Source organism: Catharus ustulatus, chromosome Z (genome assembly GCF_009819885.2).
Source record: "Catharus ustulatus isolate bCatUst1 chromosome Z, bCatUst1.pri.v2, whole genome shotgun sequence".
Lineage (NCBI taxonomy): Eukaryota > Metazoa > Chordata > Aves > Passeriformes > Turdidae > Catharus > Catharus ustulatus.
The window spans coordinates 50,433,327-50,451,307 of NC_046262.2; the positions used below are offsets into that span (position 1 = coordinate 50,433,327).

Consider the following 17,981-nt stretch of genomic DNA (forward strand, 5'->3'; position numbering starts at 1 on the left):
TCTGGTTCCAAGCACTCAGCAGTTTAGTAATTCTCTTAATGGAAAGGCTGTGTACCTGCCTGCAGATTGAAACAAAGGAAGAAGCATTTTTCAGCAACCTTATGTGATTAGAGTTCTCATAGTTAACAGGAGACATTTTGCTGAGCATCTCTTTCAACTAGGGAGAGAGGAGAAGGTTTCTTTATCTGACTGTGGCTCTCAGAGCTTCCCAAGACAGTGACTTACAATGAAAATTGAATGCTTTGCATTAACAATGTGATTTTATAAAACGAACAAAATGGAAACAAAAACAAACAAGAAATTAAACCAAGAGATCCTGGGGATCTGATTCTGTATACTGACTGGGAGCAGAGAACAAGATGTAGCTGTCTTTTGCAGCAGAAATTTTGCTTGCTGGTCAGGTAATATATTTTTCTCATGGTAGCTTTGTGATTCATGTGATTCATGGATCTCAGGGAAACTGGCCAGATAAGGGTAGCATGTGCCACACAATCCTCTTATGCTGCTCCTGTAATCATTGTGACTCAAAGAAGTAGGTTAATGATGTTTCATCTCCTAAGAAATACATTAATGCACGTGTATCCATCATATTTTAAAATTTTCATCACCACAGGTCAACCAAACAGCTAAACTAAACCTGGGAGAAAGCACAGGAGCCTGAAAGAATAGAACAGACATGAAAAATAAACCAAAGCACAAGTCAGTTAACAGCATATACACTTTATCTTTGTGGAAAGAATTTTTTCCTACTAGGAAGTAAAGTACTTTTAGAGTACTTTAGAGTTCATTTTAACATTATGTGTTCCTCTAAAACTGCAATGAGAGAGGAAGGAAGTACATCTTAAATGTCAAGAAGTTAATTTTTAAGAGAAAATAATGTACCTATCTGCCTGTACCAAAGGTTTCTAGTGAATTAGAGAGTAAAAGCAAAGGGGAGGCAGATCTGGAAAAGGCAAAAGATGTTTTCATTACTTGTTAAAAAACCTCTCAAATGATTTTTTTGTGGCATGCACAACAGATCAATTAGGTCAGAAGAGTTTGTCTATCCCTATTTTGAGGGTCATTCATCCCTGAAGAAATACACTGTAGTCTTAAGCGTCACAGGGTTCAGAGATTTGAGATAAAATTATTGAATAAAACATCATAAGAGCTACAAGTGTCAGAACTAGTCTTGAAGACCTGCACAGTTGATCCCTGGTGGTTTTGCTTCCTTTACCAAATGTAGTGAATGGAATTACTCTCCATTCACAGAACATGAGACTCTGACATTCAAGGACAGTGAAATCTTTCATGAGCTAAACTGGCAAGAGCAGAGTGTATGCTATGGTTGAAAAGCACTGAGCTTCTGCTTGATTTGTTCTGTTTGTCTCTGCAAACAGTCACTGTAGGCAGGTCACCTCTTTTACCCTTGGGAAGGCTATATTCTTGCAACACAGCTTTCTCTCAGTCATGACAGGAGTGTGAAAAAATAACTACAGGGACTAGCTAGTGAATAGCACATCTTGTATCATTGTGGTTTAAGGAAAAAAACTCTAATGAAAGAAGGGTCATATATAGGGTGGATTTTGGCTCTGTGTTCCTCTATACATCAACAATGGACAATGATGAGCAATGTTCAAACATCAAGAGACTCAAGACTTAAATAACAACTTTAACTGATGTGGGTATGCCAAGATTTTGTAGTGAGTTAGACACGAAGTTAACTCTAGGCTCAATTATCCACAAGAACATTAAGAAACTCTTTAGGCAGCAAGGGACCCTCTTTGAGCAGCAATTCCTGCTAGAGGCTTTAGAGGTCCCAGACCTCTGCATATGAAGCAATAGAGCTGCTCACTTGCTGGTTATATGTAAGTGAACCCCTCCTCAAACATGTGTATAATTTCAGTGTATCTAGCCCTTGTCAGCCACAGCCAAATAAACTGAGATGGCCTTTGCATTCCTGGAGAGCCTCTATTGTCATCTTTTTCCTTGAATATGGCATATACCTTCCCAGTAACTCCTTACAATAGAGCCTTCCCATTTCAAGCATGTCTTGATAAACAGATTCTCTTCTTGCTAAATTTTTAATAATAACAACGCTCCAAACCAAAAACACTGCACCCTTGGAATTTGCAGAATTTATGTAAATATTGCACCTCACTCCACTCCTGGCATTGTTTTGCCTCGCTATGCCTTTCTGTTGCAGCTCCTACACTGAAGTCTTGGTTAATGCATCAAATCATATTTAGGCTGAGATCCTCCTGCTGCTACCAACCTGGATGATTTGAAGCAGTATCCCTCACTACGTAAGGATCTTAGTGGCAACCCCAGTAAATGTTAAAAGCTCTTCAGTTTACAGTGACACTGCTCAATAGCACCTTTCAGGTAAAAGCGTATGAAATGCTAAACATTGCTCATTGCCTAATGAAATCTAATTGTCAGCCTAAAGCATATTGCTGCCTCATCAGATAGCCAGTTAACTCCATTCCACAGCAAGGGACATTCATATTGGCTGTTCAGCCATAACAGTGTGCAAATACTATTTTGCTATTACTAGTTCCTGTGTTTTACTCCAGCACAAGTTATATGAGCATATTTGCGTGAGTGAAAATGTGATTATACTTCTCAAAATACTACCTGATATTTGTTGATTGAATATTGCCTTTAGTAGGTAGTAGCTTTATGCTTGTGCTGTTCAGAGCACCTGCTATGTAGCTAATCCTTAGGAAGTAGCAAAGGTGGTGGCTGCAATGTTTGTTCTAAGGACTCTGTACCCAATTAAACATTTCTCTTGAGGTTTCCTGTATTTGTACCCTTTGTGTTGGGCAGGCTACCTCCCATATGTTGAGGTATAGAAGACACGAATACCTGGTACCTTCTTCTGAAACACCTAAATCCCTGTATTAACCCATGCAATGTATATCATGCTTACCATGGCTAGACGGTATTTGGGACAACTCATGTAGATTGTTGTTATCACTTCTGCCTGTATTTCCTCTGTCCCACTTGCTAGGCATATGAATGACTAGCTGGATGTGGGTAAGCATCCTAGAACAGCTAGTTGCTCTCATCTTTACTGTGCCTTCTTGGATGTCTCTCTGATCTTCCATTCCCCCTGCCCTGACTGAACATGTGGTCTACAAGCTATAGAGTTTGTTCTTCAATTCTGCCTAGTAAGCAAAAGCCTGATGAATAAGCTGTAATTGAAGTTAGTTAAGTGAAGCCACTAATTTTCTGCAGGAAGGATGAGGAGAACAAGAGGCACTGGATAAAAACTGAAATACAAGACTCAAAACCCAATTGGATGTAGTCCTGAGCAATCTGCTGGAGGTGACCCTGCATGAGCAGGACAGCTAGACTGCCAGCCTCAGCTCATTCCTCATCCCTTTTCATTCAAAACCAGTTACACTGCTCAAACATTTTCTGAAAATTTGACATGGCCTCTCTGGAAATGACATTTTGAACAGTAAATATTTTCTGGGCTTGTCAATACAGAGAGAAATATGTGACTCATCTTAACCCAATACTGATAAAATTTAAACTGCTGTCTGACTAACCAGCTATCTCCTACAAGACTAGGAGAATTGCTAAGCATTCCTTACTTAAGAATATGTTATTAACTGCATTAAATGAATGGGATAGCCTCCACGCAGGCAGCTTTGCTGATTTTATGTGTTTAATTACAGTTAACTCCCTTCAAGAAGGTTCTTTCCCTGTGACTAAATCTGGAGAATAAAACTAAACATCGGTGCACTCAGTGACAGAACTCCCCCTAATTTAATTTGAGTCGGGATTCTTTGCATGTTTGACATACTGCCAGCTTTTAAGTCTTTTCTAACAGTGTATTACTTGGAAAAGATTTAGATGTTCATGAGGAATGTGAATTTTGGTAAAATGTGATGAATATTTTAGTTACCATTAAAAATGCTGAAAACTCTGAAATCTATGCAGAAATCCAATTTTATTTCAGTTTTCTTCTTAATTAGCTACACAGAATACTTTGGGAACTGGACATTAGCTGAATTAAGTATGATTAGTCTTCTTAAAAGTCAAATCTTTGTGCAATCAGTTTTGAAGATCATCATACATGAAGCTTTTCTCTGTCCCTATTTAAAACAGGATCTGACAAATTAAATTGTAAAAAAAGAAAAAAAAAAGTAAAAAATGCACAAAACTATAAAGACGGCCTAAAGCATTGAAACCTAAAAGGCTTAATTAAAAAAAAAAAAAGGTGCTGCCGTTAATTGTATCCACTGTACTATCTATAGGTACAAATGACTGGAAGCTTAGAAGTTTACATAGTTACTAATTACATTGAGAGCATACATCCCCATAGGTTTATTGAGAAGAATCAGATGATGTTTAAAAACCCTATTTCTGATATTCTCAGTGTGACATCCAAGCTGGAGTTTAAAAGGCACTAGAATTAGAAAACAAACTACTTAATCCTAATGGGAGCCCAAGGAAAAGCATCTAACCTCTGAAGCAGGTTATGGCACTAGTTAGCTCAGTGTCCCATCATTGGCATTTGCTCGAGGAAACTGTGTGTGGTCTGGAGGCTGCCCTAGTGTACTCCGACATACAAGGAATTGAAAGAGATCTGTCTGCCAGCCTTAGCCATGCAAGTCTTCTGTCCCTGGTTAAACATTCAGCAGGTCTTACGCAAATGCGTGCTGATGCTTCTCAGTTGTTCTCCTGAGGCACTCCTGTGGCCTAAAAGGAAAGAGGAGAGGTTGTTGCTTCAAGGAAAGAGACTGTCACTACCTATTTCGTGGTCTCTCTGTGGACCTTTGTTCTCAGAGTAGCTCAACACCTTAAAATATTTGGAGCGTACATTTTCAGTGCTCCTTGCCAGAGTTTCGTAGAAGGCACTACATGTCTGACAAGTCACCTCGTCTATTGGCCCTGGGTGACTATGGGTAAGCCCATGGCAGAAGGGACTGCTGAGGAGGGCTTCCTCCTTCATGCTGTCTTCTCTCCCCGACAACCCGGTCCACTTCATTTTGGCAGAAACTGCTTGAATGTCCAGCTTGGAAGTCAGGTGCAAAGAGAAGCTGCCTCCGTCTGCAAAATTCCTGGCAGAAGGAACTGGTGTGCTATGACACCCAAGATAAAATCAGTTTTCTGTCAGTGAACTTTCCTATCAGTATTCTCATGGTTTGTACTTGAACCATGCAGCTACTTCCATGGGTAAGTGCTTCGACATACATACTTATTTTTACACATTTAATAAAAATACACATTTGTATTATTAAACCTATATAACCTATTGTGCATTTCCTGGAGAGTTATTTAATCAAGACTTCACCATGGTCAGAGGCCAGAAATCACAAGGGATTTACATGTGTGTTTTACCTATAAATATAATTAAGACAAAGAGGAATGTGCTTTTGTTAGGCCAATCTTCTCACTCATAAATGATACACAAATATATTTTCCACTGCCATCTTGGTTTTTACAATTTATAGATCTCTGCCTCCGTATGTCCTTCTGTGATCTGGTAAGCAGAAGAAAGTTTGCTTTTCCAGTCCGTTCTCCAGAAATCAAATCACTGAGACTAGAAGGTTTTTGTAGCATGAAGTCATTTTAGGCAGCTGAATGGCCCAGACTTGCTACCACTTTCTTCTTTAATGGAATTCCATTTACAGGAATTCATGAAAGAGACCCAATGATTAAGATTTAGCTCCTTCCTCTAAGCCATATCCACTTTCCCACAAATGGTGAAAACACTGCCAGATGGTTACAGACCAGAGTAGGGAAACACTCCAAGTCAAAATATCTAGTCCTACTTACTATCTTATGTACTTAATATTCAATAAACTCAAATTAAAATGAAAAGAAAGCAAACACTGAATCCTTGCATAAGTTTTGTTCAGAAATCTGCACTATAAATTCAAATTTATTTCTCAAGGACTTTTCAAACTTGGAAAAGTCAAAATTTGTGTTTCAGCTGTTTGGCGATGCTTCAGAGAAATAATTTACATGCTACTTGTCAACTATATAAAACTTTAAATTGATCTGACTAAGGACTCAGTCTAGGAAACTCCTGAGCACTGAATTTCTGGCTTCAAGAAAAATGAAAGTGTTCAGTATCAAACAAAACTAAAGAGTGTTTGAACATCTGTGGCTGAACATGCAGAATCAGTCTTTTCTCCATCCACAGGTAAATAGTTATTTTTCACAATGCATGGAATAGTGCTGAGACCCTGTTAACTCTCCCACATGTCCTAGCTTGGTTGCTCAAAAAATGGTCATAAGATTTTTTTCCTATCCAAGTAAAATCTCATGCCGTTGCCCATGAATGGAGACAACAGACAACCTTACCCTTACCCTCAGAGCAAGTCTTACTCTGTGAATCTTGTGATTCTGAAGAATTGAATTGATTGAAGAAGTATTTGCAATGACCTACAAGGTTTAAAACCTCTTGAAATGTGATCCATTTTGGCAGAACAGTTTAGGCAGAAACGTTACACCTGATTGATGCTGGCCAAAGCAGTGTAGCTACTTCACATGTTCCATTGACCAGGTTGTATTTACCATAATTTGCTGCCTGAAGATGCTTAACTAGTAGTAGATATCTCATTAACCCTCTCTGCTCAGGAGAGGCAGGCTACAAAAGGGGGAGCTTCACACAAGGGAAGTGCAATGAAGCAGTATTTGGAACGAGGTTTTATCTGATCCCAGGGAGAGCAGAGGTTCTGACCCTCCTGCCTGTCCCAGGCACAGTCACTGCAGCCTGTGCAGGCAGCACGGCAGCCCCTTGCACCCCTCCCCACAGGACTCAGAGCCCTGAGTGAGGAGTAGCTCATCTCATACTTACACAGACAGTCCTTTCTCCAAACTGGCTGTAGAAGGTCATTGTGACTTTGTGCTTGTGCCCAGTCCTCTGATCAAAGGTGTTACAGCTGTTGAAGGGTGGGCTGTACAAATGCAGGCTAACAGCAGGCTCTGTGTGGCTTATGTTCTCCACACGGTGCAGGCCAATGGAGTCTACACCAGCAAAAACACAAAAATAGAAGGTGTGTTAGCAGGAACGTCCAATGAGATCTCAATTGCCTGGAAAAAACGCTTTTTAAACTGTAACTCATGAGCAAATAGGCATGCCCATACTTCTGTGGGCAACAAGTAACTCAGTACAGGGAATTTGACAGCTGTTCTCTAGCACAGATTCCTAAATACACTGGCATTTCAAAATGCCTTATTGCCTTCCACACTTCATGTAAGTTCTAGATTATCTGCCACGTAATAAAGGCCAACAGAAATCCCAAGGAAATTAAGGAAGACTATACTGTAAGTATTTTTCTAGCTCTCATTCCCAAAGGACTTCAAGCTCATTTACTTTCCTAGGAGAGCTGTTGCTGTACATGCTACAGAAGCAGGAAGGGGGCAAAAACTTTTGTGTTGCTAATTCTTCACAAATAACAAGGATAAGAGTCACATTAAAAGTCAGCTACATGCATTTGGGGCTTAGACTTATGGGCAGAAATATGGTGTCTTCTACTGCAGGCATGTGTTTTCTAATTAATCCTTCTAGTTTATTGGTGTAGAGAACATGTTTTTCATTTGTTTGCTCTTTCCAATAAAGTGACTAATCAATAGTGACTGACATACTTCCAATCATGACTGCATAGTCAGCATAATCAAGCTATTACATAAAAAATGTAAGGTGTGAAGAATCACATCTGTGAAACAAACCAGTCCATTCTACACTAAAATGGAGGTTTTGAGCATTTAAGAGAGACCTTGAATTTAATTTATGACCCTACTGTAAAAACAACTCAGGCCTTTGTACTTGAAATTGTTATATAATACCTGGACTTGTATTGTGCAACATAGCCATGGTACCCTGAGAGTCATGAGTGCACTCTTAAGTCTGATTGGAAACTGTAAGTGTTGTTAACATACTTTGTCTAAATAAAGGATGTAGCAGCTGGGGAGGAAAGTCCTAAAAATCTGTGTGCATGTGATGGGGAACTCAAATAAACACAGTTAAGTGGGTTCTAACCCTTACGCACAAGAGCAACCAAGAAGCATATTGTAGAATCGTGAGGACACTTGCTATTGATGCAGTTATGGCAATCAACACACTGTCAGTGTTTTCCTTCTGCTTGTTTAACGCGTTAGTTTTAAACCAAAACATCTGTTATGAAACATGGCAGAGATCCAAACAGCCTTAGAGAACTGGATACTAAATTTGTTTTAAAACAACTGAGGAAGCTCTGGATAAGATGCACACAGTCTGCAATTGTTTGCATTGGAAAGAACTGCCTATGTAGGAAAACCTGACTGAGATGGAGTATCCATGTCCCTGGCATGGAGCATCAGCAGATGTGTCATGCCACTTCTTGCATTTCCTGCCCTATCGATTTAGCACCTCCATTTAGCATGGCAAAGCTTCAGCAGAGGGCTGCAGAGCACCAGTCTCTCTCCCCAGTGCCCTCACCCCAGCTAAATTCATAACCCAACATGAGGCTCCCTCAGGCTGGGAAGTTCCCCAGGTCAGCCCCACAAGGTGTACTCTCCAGTGTTTAACCCGTGACATTTAAAGGAGATAACCTGCTTGTCTGCTGCTTCACCTTTTTCTGTTGACCCCAAGGTGGCCCAGCACAATGTGCAGTGTCTTTCATAGGACCAGCACACATTACACCCAGAGGGAAGCTCCAGGATGATCTCCAGTAAAACATGAGGTGGTAAACAGTTAGATACATGTGATGATGGCTTGGATTTAGTTACTTAAAGAGCCTTATTAATGGAGTCTTAGTCATTCTCAACATGGTGTTTTGTTTTTGTAGATTGGGAATTTCAGTTTTGCTCACACTGCACTTCAGCACTACAGTCTGTTGATTTGGACAAGAAGTAGCCCTGTTACAGGTTTCTGTTCCTGGCTGGTCAATTTACTTCATAGAAAAGCTCTTACATTTTCAACATAAATTTTCCGTGACTGAATAAAATTATTACTTCTTTGGGAGCAAAAAAAAAGCTATTTAAACTTTTCTTCTGTTATTTCTTAGAAAATGCTATTCAAGTTTATGCTTACATTCAATTTCAGATAATCATCAGAGGCACAATGCTAAATGCTGCTGGGGCTAGAGGAGATATCCAGTATATTAATTTATCAAAATATTGCTTAAAACAATGTTGTAAAAGTGAGTGAAATGCGCATTTTTGTTGCAGTTGTTTATTTTACTGAATCTAAATACAGGCTTGTGCAGAGTCTAAAAGGTCACATTCTTAAACTGTGAATAAAGCCATATGTATTATAAAGGTAGGAGACTAAAAAGAAGTTTAACTGTTCTTTAAGAAATAAGACTCACAGACAGACACTTGTCAAAACAAGCTTAATATCTTACCATTAATGTAGGCACATTGATTTTCCCTCAAAACTCGTTCTGATTTCTTAGTCATTTCACCATTTCCTTTTTTCTCAGGCCATGCAAACAGTGTCTCCTTTAGATTTCCCTGGAGGATCTTCATAAAGCAGTGTGAATCAGTGTGATCATGGATACTGCTATATATGTAAAAAAGAATAACCAAACTTAGTGTGATATGCATATTTAATTTCAGTCCATGACAGTCGACATAGCATATTTTATGGGGAGAAAACCTTGGAATGAAATTCCAATGCACAAGGCACATGTATTAAGGGATGTCTACTTAAAACTGCTGCTATAGAAATACATTGAGATAAGTTCACATACAGCAGAATTTGGAGTCAGAAATTAGTCAGCCTATGACTTTGATATGAAGAAATACAAAGAAAGTCTGGAGAAAGGAGTAGGGCTGAAAATTTCTTCAGAATGCAGAAACTCTTCTGGGCCAACAGTGAACAAAACAATGCCTCTACCATGATTCCAGGCAGAGGCTGGTGTAAACTTGAAAGTGTACCTCATCTTTGCAAATTCACCATGCTTGCTCCCAAAACATGAAGAAATGAGCTAATTCTGCTTAATTTCTATAGCCCCTTTACTGCTGCGATTCACATGCATTGTTGGAAAATTGCTGTAATTCTCACTCTAACAGTAGAAAATACAACCAGCTATACAAAGCTGTTAATGTCACTGAGATTTCACCTTAAAACCCAAGATAACCTGATAGGATTTGTTTGCTTTCTTGATCTCTCTTCTTGCTCTGAAGTGTGTTTTATTTGCCAGATTTAGAGATTACAAATGGGTTAGATTTTTAGTTTAGTATTGGCTTAGGTTTTTTTAAGTACAGGACTAACTCTTATAGAAGTAAATGGGATTAGGAAAAAGCGAGGGCTCTCCACTCATCAGGGGCAAAGGATAAGAAGGAATTTGACTCTCCAAAGTACAGTGCTAATGAAGTTCAACCAAAAAACTTGGCATTTGTACATTACTGTTTTTAGTCAACAAACATTAGGGTTTCTTGCAAACTGAGATGCTGAGAGAACAGAGCTTGCTTCAGGCACAGAACACTTCATAAATGCCACATTGTCATGGTCCTTCCAAAATACATGAGAAAATCTGACCACCTCCTTGTAGGAAGCAAAAGTAACTTGTCTCAATCTAGCTTTAACAAGTGCCCATCCAACTTGAACTTAGTTTAACATGTATTACAGGCTCTGTGGGAATAGGCCAGAATGAGTAGAGGTGGTCAGCTCAGTTCCTCTATTGCTCTGAGCATCATGTTAGGGGATACCCTAAAGAATACTCTATGTGATCAATTGCAACAAATAAAAAAAACCTGTTCCAACGTCTCCTTAGGTTTTCTATTTAGACGTGAGAGTATCTGGTCAAAATCTGCGTATTTTGCTATTACATTTTCTTGTAGCCCACACTTCATGAAAGACCCTCCAAGAGACAGATCCATCCCTGACATTGTGTAGGACAACACAACCAAGTGTACAGTCTATGCACATGACTCAGGAGGCCACATCAGCATTATGATCCGTTTTGAGGGAAGAGATGGGATGCATGAACCTAGAGAAAGTCAAGCAGTTCTGGAAAGGGGCTCCCTCCTCACTATCTGAAGTCCTAATCCAAATCTACTTTTCTCATCTTGCCACAAAGGCAGATTTAAATACCCTGAGAGAACAAAGACTATTTGTACTACACCTAGTCCTGATTCTGAGATCAGGTGTTGGGACAAGTAGAACAGGATCATATAAATCACTGTATCTCTGGGACTTAAAACTTTCTCTGACAGTAGAGAAGCTTAGCTTTTGTGGAAAAACAAAGCATTTTTGAAAGAGTGCTTTAAAAATGGCCATGAAATACAAACTTGCAAAAGTTACAGCAGATATTCAGGACTGCTATACCAACAGGAGCTCTGCACTGCTCCCATAGGACTGACTTATTTTTGTTCTGTTTTGTATGACAATGAAAGACATGGGGAATTTATATGCTTGATAAAATCATAGTCTTTGAAAACAAACCTGCCATGACCTTCACCCCAGCACAAGATCATCAAGTTGAACTTTCCATTTCCATTGTCCACAAGATTTCTCGTATACCTGAAATACAAAGTGTTTGCTCTTTGAACTAACATGTCTATAAAAGAGAAAATTATACAAACATGTTTATGAAAGAAGGTTGTGACATACAAAAACTTTTTCTTCTGTTTTATTGAAATCCAAGTTTTACTTAGAAACAATGAGATTGTATTTATAAGTTTGGGTTTTTTTGGTAAGAGTTCTTTTTCTGGGAAGGAAAAGGAATACCAAATATTTTGGATCATATTTCTTTTGAATTACATAGATGATTGGAGTTTGGGAGCCGTGAGTCAGACTAGAGTGGTAGACAGGATCAAATCAAAATGGTTCTTGAATGAAGTCACTTCAGCAGCTGGCTTATAATTAGAAACAGAGGTCTCCAATGAAACAAGAAAAATACATAGTTACATTCTTCTGCAGTTCCTTGTCTGATATTCTTGGCTTGCCTTCTCTCGCACAGAACTCATTTGTACAGAGCCAAAATAAAAAAGAATGAAGATGTGAGACTTCCTGTGCATGGTCTTCCCCACTCTGTTCCTGAAAGTTCCATATCTTGTCTTGTAGTGTTTTTGTGCGGATAAAGCACCTGTGAGGTACATTTTGCCAGCATCTACTTCTGAACAAAGTTCATTAGAGCAAAATTTCTTTTACAACATCTTACGTGTGTTTCCTTTTAATCTACTGTAAGCCTCCCCTAGACTGCTGATCATCTTGTTCTATTGAAAAGCTCACTAGAGAAGGAATTTGGATTTTGCTCTATTGCTTCCCACAACATGACCCTTCTGATCTGGCGGTGATGCTAAGGTACACATAGCTCAGTGGGACCTTCAGATTTAATTTTAGCAGTAGTCATGGATATTTGCACTTTGCCAAGTAAAGAAAATATTTATGCCTACCATGGTACACCTCAGTCTTACCTGAAAAATGCAAGCAAGGGCACACAGGATGTGCACTGAGTTTAATGTTTTCAAATTAGTATCCCCCTAAGTCCACTCTATTTTATTCAAGAAAGGATGCTCATAATGAACTACTTTCAAAGCAAACATGTATACCTATAGACTGCCTCGTACTGCATTCATGACCTGTACATATATTATGCAGACGTATTTTTCCTATGATGTCAGAAAACAAGTAGTCAATGCTGGCATTTGACAGAACTTCTCAAGTGCTGTTATTTCTGTACAGGTTTGGCTGGATAAAAAAGAATTATAAATAATGAAAAATAAATAAAAGGTTGATATGCATACTTCCAATGTTAACACACTTTGTTTTCCTAATTCTTAGTTTCCTATGTTCTGTTATAAATGTCACGATTTGTTCTGAATGGAAGATAGTCACAGAGAGGTTAAAGGAGGCTGAAAGAGTCAAGCTAGAATGATGCCTTCACAATAGTACAATTAAAAGGAAAAGTTTGGGAGTTTGGGGTGTTTGAGGGGGTTTTTTGTTTGTTTGTTTGTTTTGGTTTATTTGTTTGGGTTTTTTTAAGAAAACACTCGAATAAAATGTACTTTTCTTGAAATTTTAGACAGCGAAGCCAGCAGTGGCAGAGATAAATCAGTTGCTAGCAGAGCAAGAGGGAGTTAAACCCTGAGAGGTATTTTCCTTCCAGCCGGTGAGAGGCAGGGCGTGCGGACGGGCACCGAGCACACACCGAGCGCGCCCCGTGCGCGCCCTCCCCAGCGCAGCCCCGCGCAAACCCCGGCGCGCTTCTCCGACGCTCTCTCCCCCGGCGCTCTTTGCGCGTTTATTCGCTCATGTCGGTGGCTGCGGCACGCCGCTGTGTCTCCAGGGGCCATCGCGGCGGCCGGGGCCGGCATTGGCCACTCCGCTCCGCCCGCTCCCCGCCCCCGGCCCCGCCGCGACCCCCGCCCCGCGGCCTCTGCCCTTCGGCCCCGCCGTGCCGCCGGAGGGGCTGGCGGCTGGGGCGAGGTGGCGGCGGGAGGGGCTCGCCCCGCGCCCCTGCTGATCCCAGTCCCCGTCCGCGGCTCTGCCTCGCCACCGCTTGCGCGTCCGGGGGCTCCCTCCTCCGTGGCGTTCTCTACCTGTACTGGTCGAACTTGGCGTACTGCAGCCACTCCTCGGGGTTGCTCTCGTACGACTCCATCAGCGCCTGGACCTCCTCCACGCTGACTTTGTCCTCGGCGAATATCTGATGGAGGATGCGGATCAGCTCCTCCAGGCTCTGCGCCTTCCACGTCTCCGTCTGCACCGGCTGCTCCATCACCGCCGGTCGCTCCCCCGCTGCCGCTAGCCGCTGCCCCTGGCCGGCCCCCGCCGGCTGCCTTTATGCGCCGGGAGGCACGGCGGGAGCCTACCACCGCCCCGGCGGGCGGGCCCGCGGCCAGCTGCCCGTCCCCGTCCCCGTGAGCGCGGCCACCGACCCCGGCGGGCGGAGGCAGCCGGAGGCGGCAGCAGAGGCTCGTCGCACCGCTCGCTGCTGCTGCCTCTCCGCAGCCCGGCCGGAGCGGGGGAGGTCGGGCCGGCGGGCGCTCCGGTATCCCCGGCGGGGGAAATAGGAGAAGTGGCTATTGCTGCCGGGCGGAAAGCATCTCTCTCCCTCTGCCAGGGACCGCGGCCTGCTGCTGCCTCCGTTACTTACACGTTAGTTTGAAAAAACGCATCTAAACGCTCTATTGGAAAACAAACCAAGACACAACTATTTAAAACACACCGAAGATTGCTGCTGGATATTGCCTACAGACAGCCTGCCCGTTGAAAGTGCTGTTTCATGAAAGTCAGAGCACTCTGCAGGAACATTTAGGGCTGCCGAAACCATTAGCACTCAGAACGACACCCAGAAACACAGTGAATGGGACAAAAGAGAGCGGGCGAACACAGCTGACCATCTTGGCGCTCCTCAGTCTATCCAACCTATATACTGGCTGCAGAGCAAGTAGATGCCATGCCAGCCGTCTTCTTTCCACTTTAGCTAATAATAAAATGGTTATTAGTCACTAACTTTGGCAACAGATTTCATTATGCACAATAGAACAGTGTTTTAAGAAAGCCCATCTATTCTTTCTTGAAAAGAAAGAAAGGTTCAGCTCTTCAGGTCTGTCCTGTGATTGTGGAGCTGGAAGTAAGCAGACTGGTGGTGTGAGCTCGGGTAGCGCTGCAGCTCAAAAGTGCTCACAACACCGGCAGCTTGCCGGTTTCCCTTACAGACTGTTACACTGAGGGATTTTTAATTCACCTGCTTTCTCTTCCCTCTCCCTGACCTGTACATGAAAGTACAAGCATGACAGAAAGAAGTGGCATTATTAAAGTAGATACAGCTCAAGAGACTGAATACATTTCTGGCTTCACTGCAGTAGGACTGCTTTCCCGGTTTTAAATGGGGCTGGAATCTAGCACACTGGAGTGAAACACAAATCAATGTATTGAATAGAGGCATTATCAGCCATCACTCCAGAACCTCTCCTGGCATGCTGAAAGCAGACCCTGCCTTATTTTGTAAAGTATTTTGTAAAGTATTGTTGGTATGTGTGTATGTATGAGAGAGAAAGAAAACTGCACTGATTTCAAGATTTTTTTAAGGCCTGAGAAAACTTAAGACTATCCCAATTTTCTTAAACTCAACCCTGGCACTGATCTCAGCAGCCACATCCAGTCTTTCTGGCCAAAAGCAGGTAATGAACAAACACATCACCTTCCCTTTTCCAAAGTCACAATTAAGAATGAGTCTTACTTCTTACTGAAATTTGTCTCTGGTCTTTTATAGCTATTGGTGGGTGCTCTCAAAAAATTGGATGGGCAGGTATCACCTTTTTTCAGGACTTACCTGAGTGGTCTCATACAGCACCATTAAAACTGCTGTAGATTACAAGGAGTTAGAATTAGTGTGAAATATCCCGTCATTTATTTCAAAGGCAGAATCCACATTCTTTTGGAGGCTGTTGGAAACACTGTCCAAAATAATAAAATGTTTCTCAAGAATAAATTGCAAGGATCACAATATAATGGATTTTGAAATAAAGAGTGAGCTAGGTTTTGAAATATTTTTGTCTTACTCTGATATCACAGGATCTGACAGAAACTGATTACCAGCAGCTATATTTCTCTGCTTATTTGTACACCTGTACTTGGAGGTATTTTCCCTGGTATTTAAATCCAAGGGGAAAAAAGAGTTATGCCACTGCTGTTAATACCTGACACCTCAGCACTTTGATTCCTTTGCCACAAAGGAATTTTTATTTGCTCCTATTCAAAAGTGTTTACAGTTTTTTATTTGGAATTGTTCAACATACTTTTTGATCCCCAAAACCTCTACAGGAGTTGATTACTTGAATACCATTAGGAACAATATTTATCTCTCCAACTTGTGCTTTTGCTTATGCTCCATTGACACGGCAAAAGGATCTGAGCACATACAGCTGTTACCTGTAACTGAAAATTCAATATAAAAAAGAGAACACCGAAATCCACACAGCATAGAAATTGTTTTTGCATTCTCAGCTGTGATTCTGCAAAAGGAGTTTGCATAATTTTATGCAATGTCATTGCTAGAAATCATACACCTGCAGAAATTAACTATTAGATATATTTCTCAAGCATCCTATTAAAAACTTGTCTCAGAGAATAGGAGTTTGGGCTTTAACCACAAACTTAACGTACAAACGCTGAAACACTCCGCTAACACCCAGAAGACAGGTACAAACAAATCAAGCAATCATTTGTCATGACATCTAACTCCAAGAGACACTTACCACCGGCACATCATCTCCTACTGGGGGACAGCTCACAAGGTTTCTTTCATGCTTTATTAAGAAAAATCTTAAAGTCAGATAGATGGAACTATCGAACTACACCACTAGACACTTTGCACCATGTACTAGGCCTGCAAATGTAGCCTGTGACTGTACTTTATTTTACATTTTGTAACTCCAAATAAAAACTGTGAGCTGGTTGAAGGTGAGACCCAAGGTGTCTGAATGACCAGACTTTTGCTGTGTCTCTTTGGCCTGTTATCCTGGCCAGGTGACAGCACTTCAACATCATATTGAGTACTTACAACTTGTCCTCCAGACAGAATGACTTTCACCCCTTTTACTAAGTCACCTCTTTGTTAAGTCTCTGTTCACCTAAGTTTCTGATGTTTGTAGAGGGCTCTGAAGAGAAAACCTGGATCTGCAGTTGTAGTGAAAGTTTTGGGACTACATTACTTAAATGTAGTCCTAAATCAATATATCAGTGCAGCTGTTCCTCGTTAGTATAATGTGTAAAGTGAGATTGATCACTCAGTAAGTAAGACATCTTAGATGAGAACCTATTGCATGTTGCAGGGATTCTGAAAAAAAGCTTGAAAACGAATTGTATCAAACATCACACAGTTAAAGACCATCTTCAGACTAAAAATACGCAGTAAAACATGAGTGAAATGAGGACACCACAATACAAAATCATGGCATACACCGAAAACACCAAAAACTACTAAATGGCTTAAGCTCTGCTGAAGGTAAAAACAAACTCCAAACAATGCAGTGAAGACCTGTGTGACATTAAACCACATAGCACAGAAAGGACTTTTGGAAGAAACAGTCTGATCCACTTTTTGTGGGACATTAGTACACCATGCACGTGCTATAAATAAAATACAAAATACTGACATTTTTCTCTGCAAGAAAAGACACTTGAAAACAAGTTTGTGGTCTTTTTCCATTTATGGCATTTACATTAGAAAGCCAAAGTGCTGGCTAGCCTTTGTATTAGGAATGTTACTGTGTAGTTTTCTTTGAGATTTTTTTTTTCCTTTTTTCAAGGTTTCCCATTAAGAGCTCTTTAGGGTTATTAGTTCTGATACCAAACAGAGTTCAAGGGATATATCTTTATCTGCTTTAAATCATATATTGATTTTTGCAAAGTTAAGCCCTCAATGCAATTATATTTTAAGTCTACATTGTGTCTGTCTAATTGGTAAACACACTTTTTATAAGTAATTTGTATGTGGAATCATTCCATTGGAAGATACAGAGCAAGGACTCCAAAACTCCTGCACTTTAAAAGGAAATTAAGTAATGTTTGTCATCTTTTAATAAAGAAAGGTATGATTGAACCAAGACATATAGCTAGTACTTTGTCACCATTTATAATCTGCATACTTAACAAAAAATGTTGTTGAATGTGGCTATTAGTAGGCATTTAGAGCTTATCCACTTAGAGACGATTGCATGGAGGGGATGCAAGGGAAAAATTTTTAAAAGGCTCCTAGATTGCTACCGAAGCTTTTCCTCCTGAAGTTCAACTCATTGCGCATACAAGGCAGTGTATGCCTCACCTGAAATTTCACCTGTGTAGCTAGCAACAAGTATCCCAAGGACTGATCCCTGGCACAGGGGCAGCTTGCAAACAACAGAGTGCATCCATGTTATTTGCCTTCTGAAGTCTGTAACAGGCTGATCACATCCAAAGTGCCCACCAGAAATGGTACCTTGCCAGCTCCTGAATTGACCACAGGCCAAAATCTGTGCCAGCAACTGTTCTAACAACCAACTGAACAGATGACTGAGCTACACTGTCCCAGAAAATGTTCTGGCACGACCAAGTCTAGTGA

The 17,981-nt window shown here is 40.9% G+C and overlaps 1 protein-coding gene across 1 annotated transcript; it reads right to left on the reverse strand.

Annotated features, from left to right (window-relative positions):
* Positions 1-3,921: 3,921 nt before the first annotated feature.
* CDO1 (cysteine dioxygenase type 1) lies at positions 3,922-13,747 on the reverse strand. The gene is made up of 5 exons (XM_033085018.1): positions 13,474-13,747; positions 11,375-11,452; positions 9,330-9,487; positions 6,800-6,969; positions 3,922-4,692 (listed from the first exon to the last, which is right to left on the reverse strand). The coding sequence occupies exons 1-5, from the start codon at positions 13,650-13,652 to the stop codon at positions 4,663-4,665; spliced, it is 615 nt and encodes a 204-aa protein (XP_032940909.1). The 5' UTR covers positions 13,653-13,747; the 3' UTR covers positions 3,922-4,662.
* Between the last annotated feature and the right edge of the window lie 4,234 nt (positions 13,748-17,981).

Bases quoted from the DNA above. Each gene is read 5' to 3' on its own strand.
- CDO1 (XM_033085018.1), bottom strand. From the start codon at position 13,652: ATGGAGCAGCCGGTGCAGACGGAGACGTGGAAGGCGCAGAGCCTGGAG. The intron at 11,453-13,473 runs GTAGAGAACGCC...TTTGTATTTCAG, and splicing joins GCCAAGTTCGACCAGTACAG to GTATACGAGAAATCTTGTGG. The intron at 4,693-6,799 runs GTAAGTATGAGA...CTTTCCTTTTAG, and splicing joins TTGGAGAAAGGACTGTCTGT to GCCACAGGAGTGCCTCAGGA.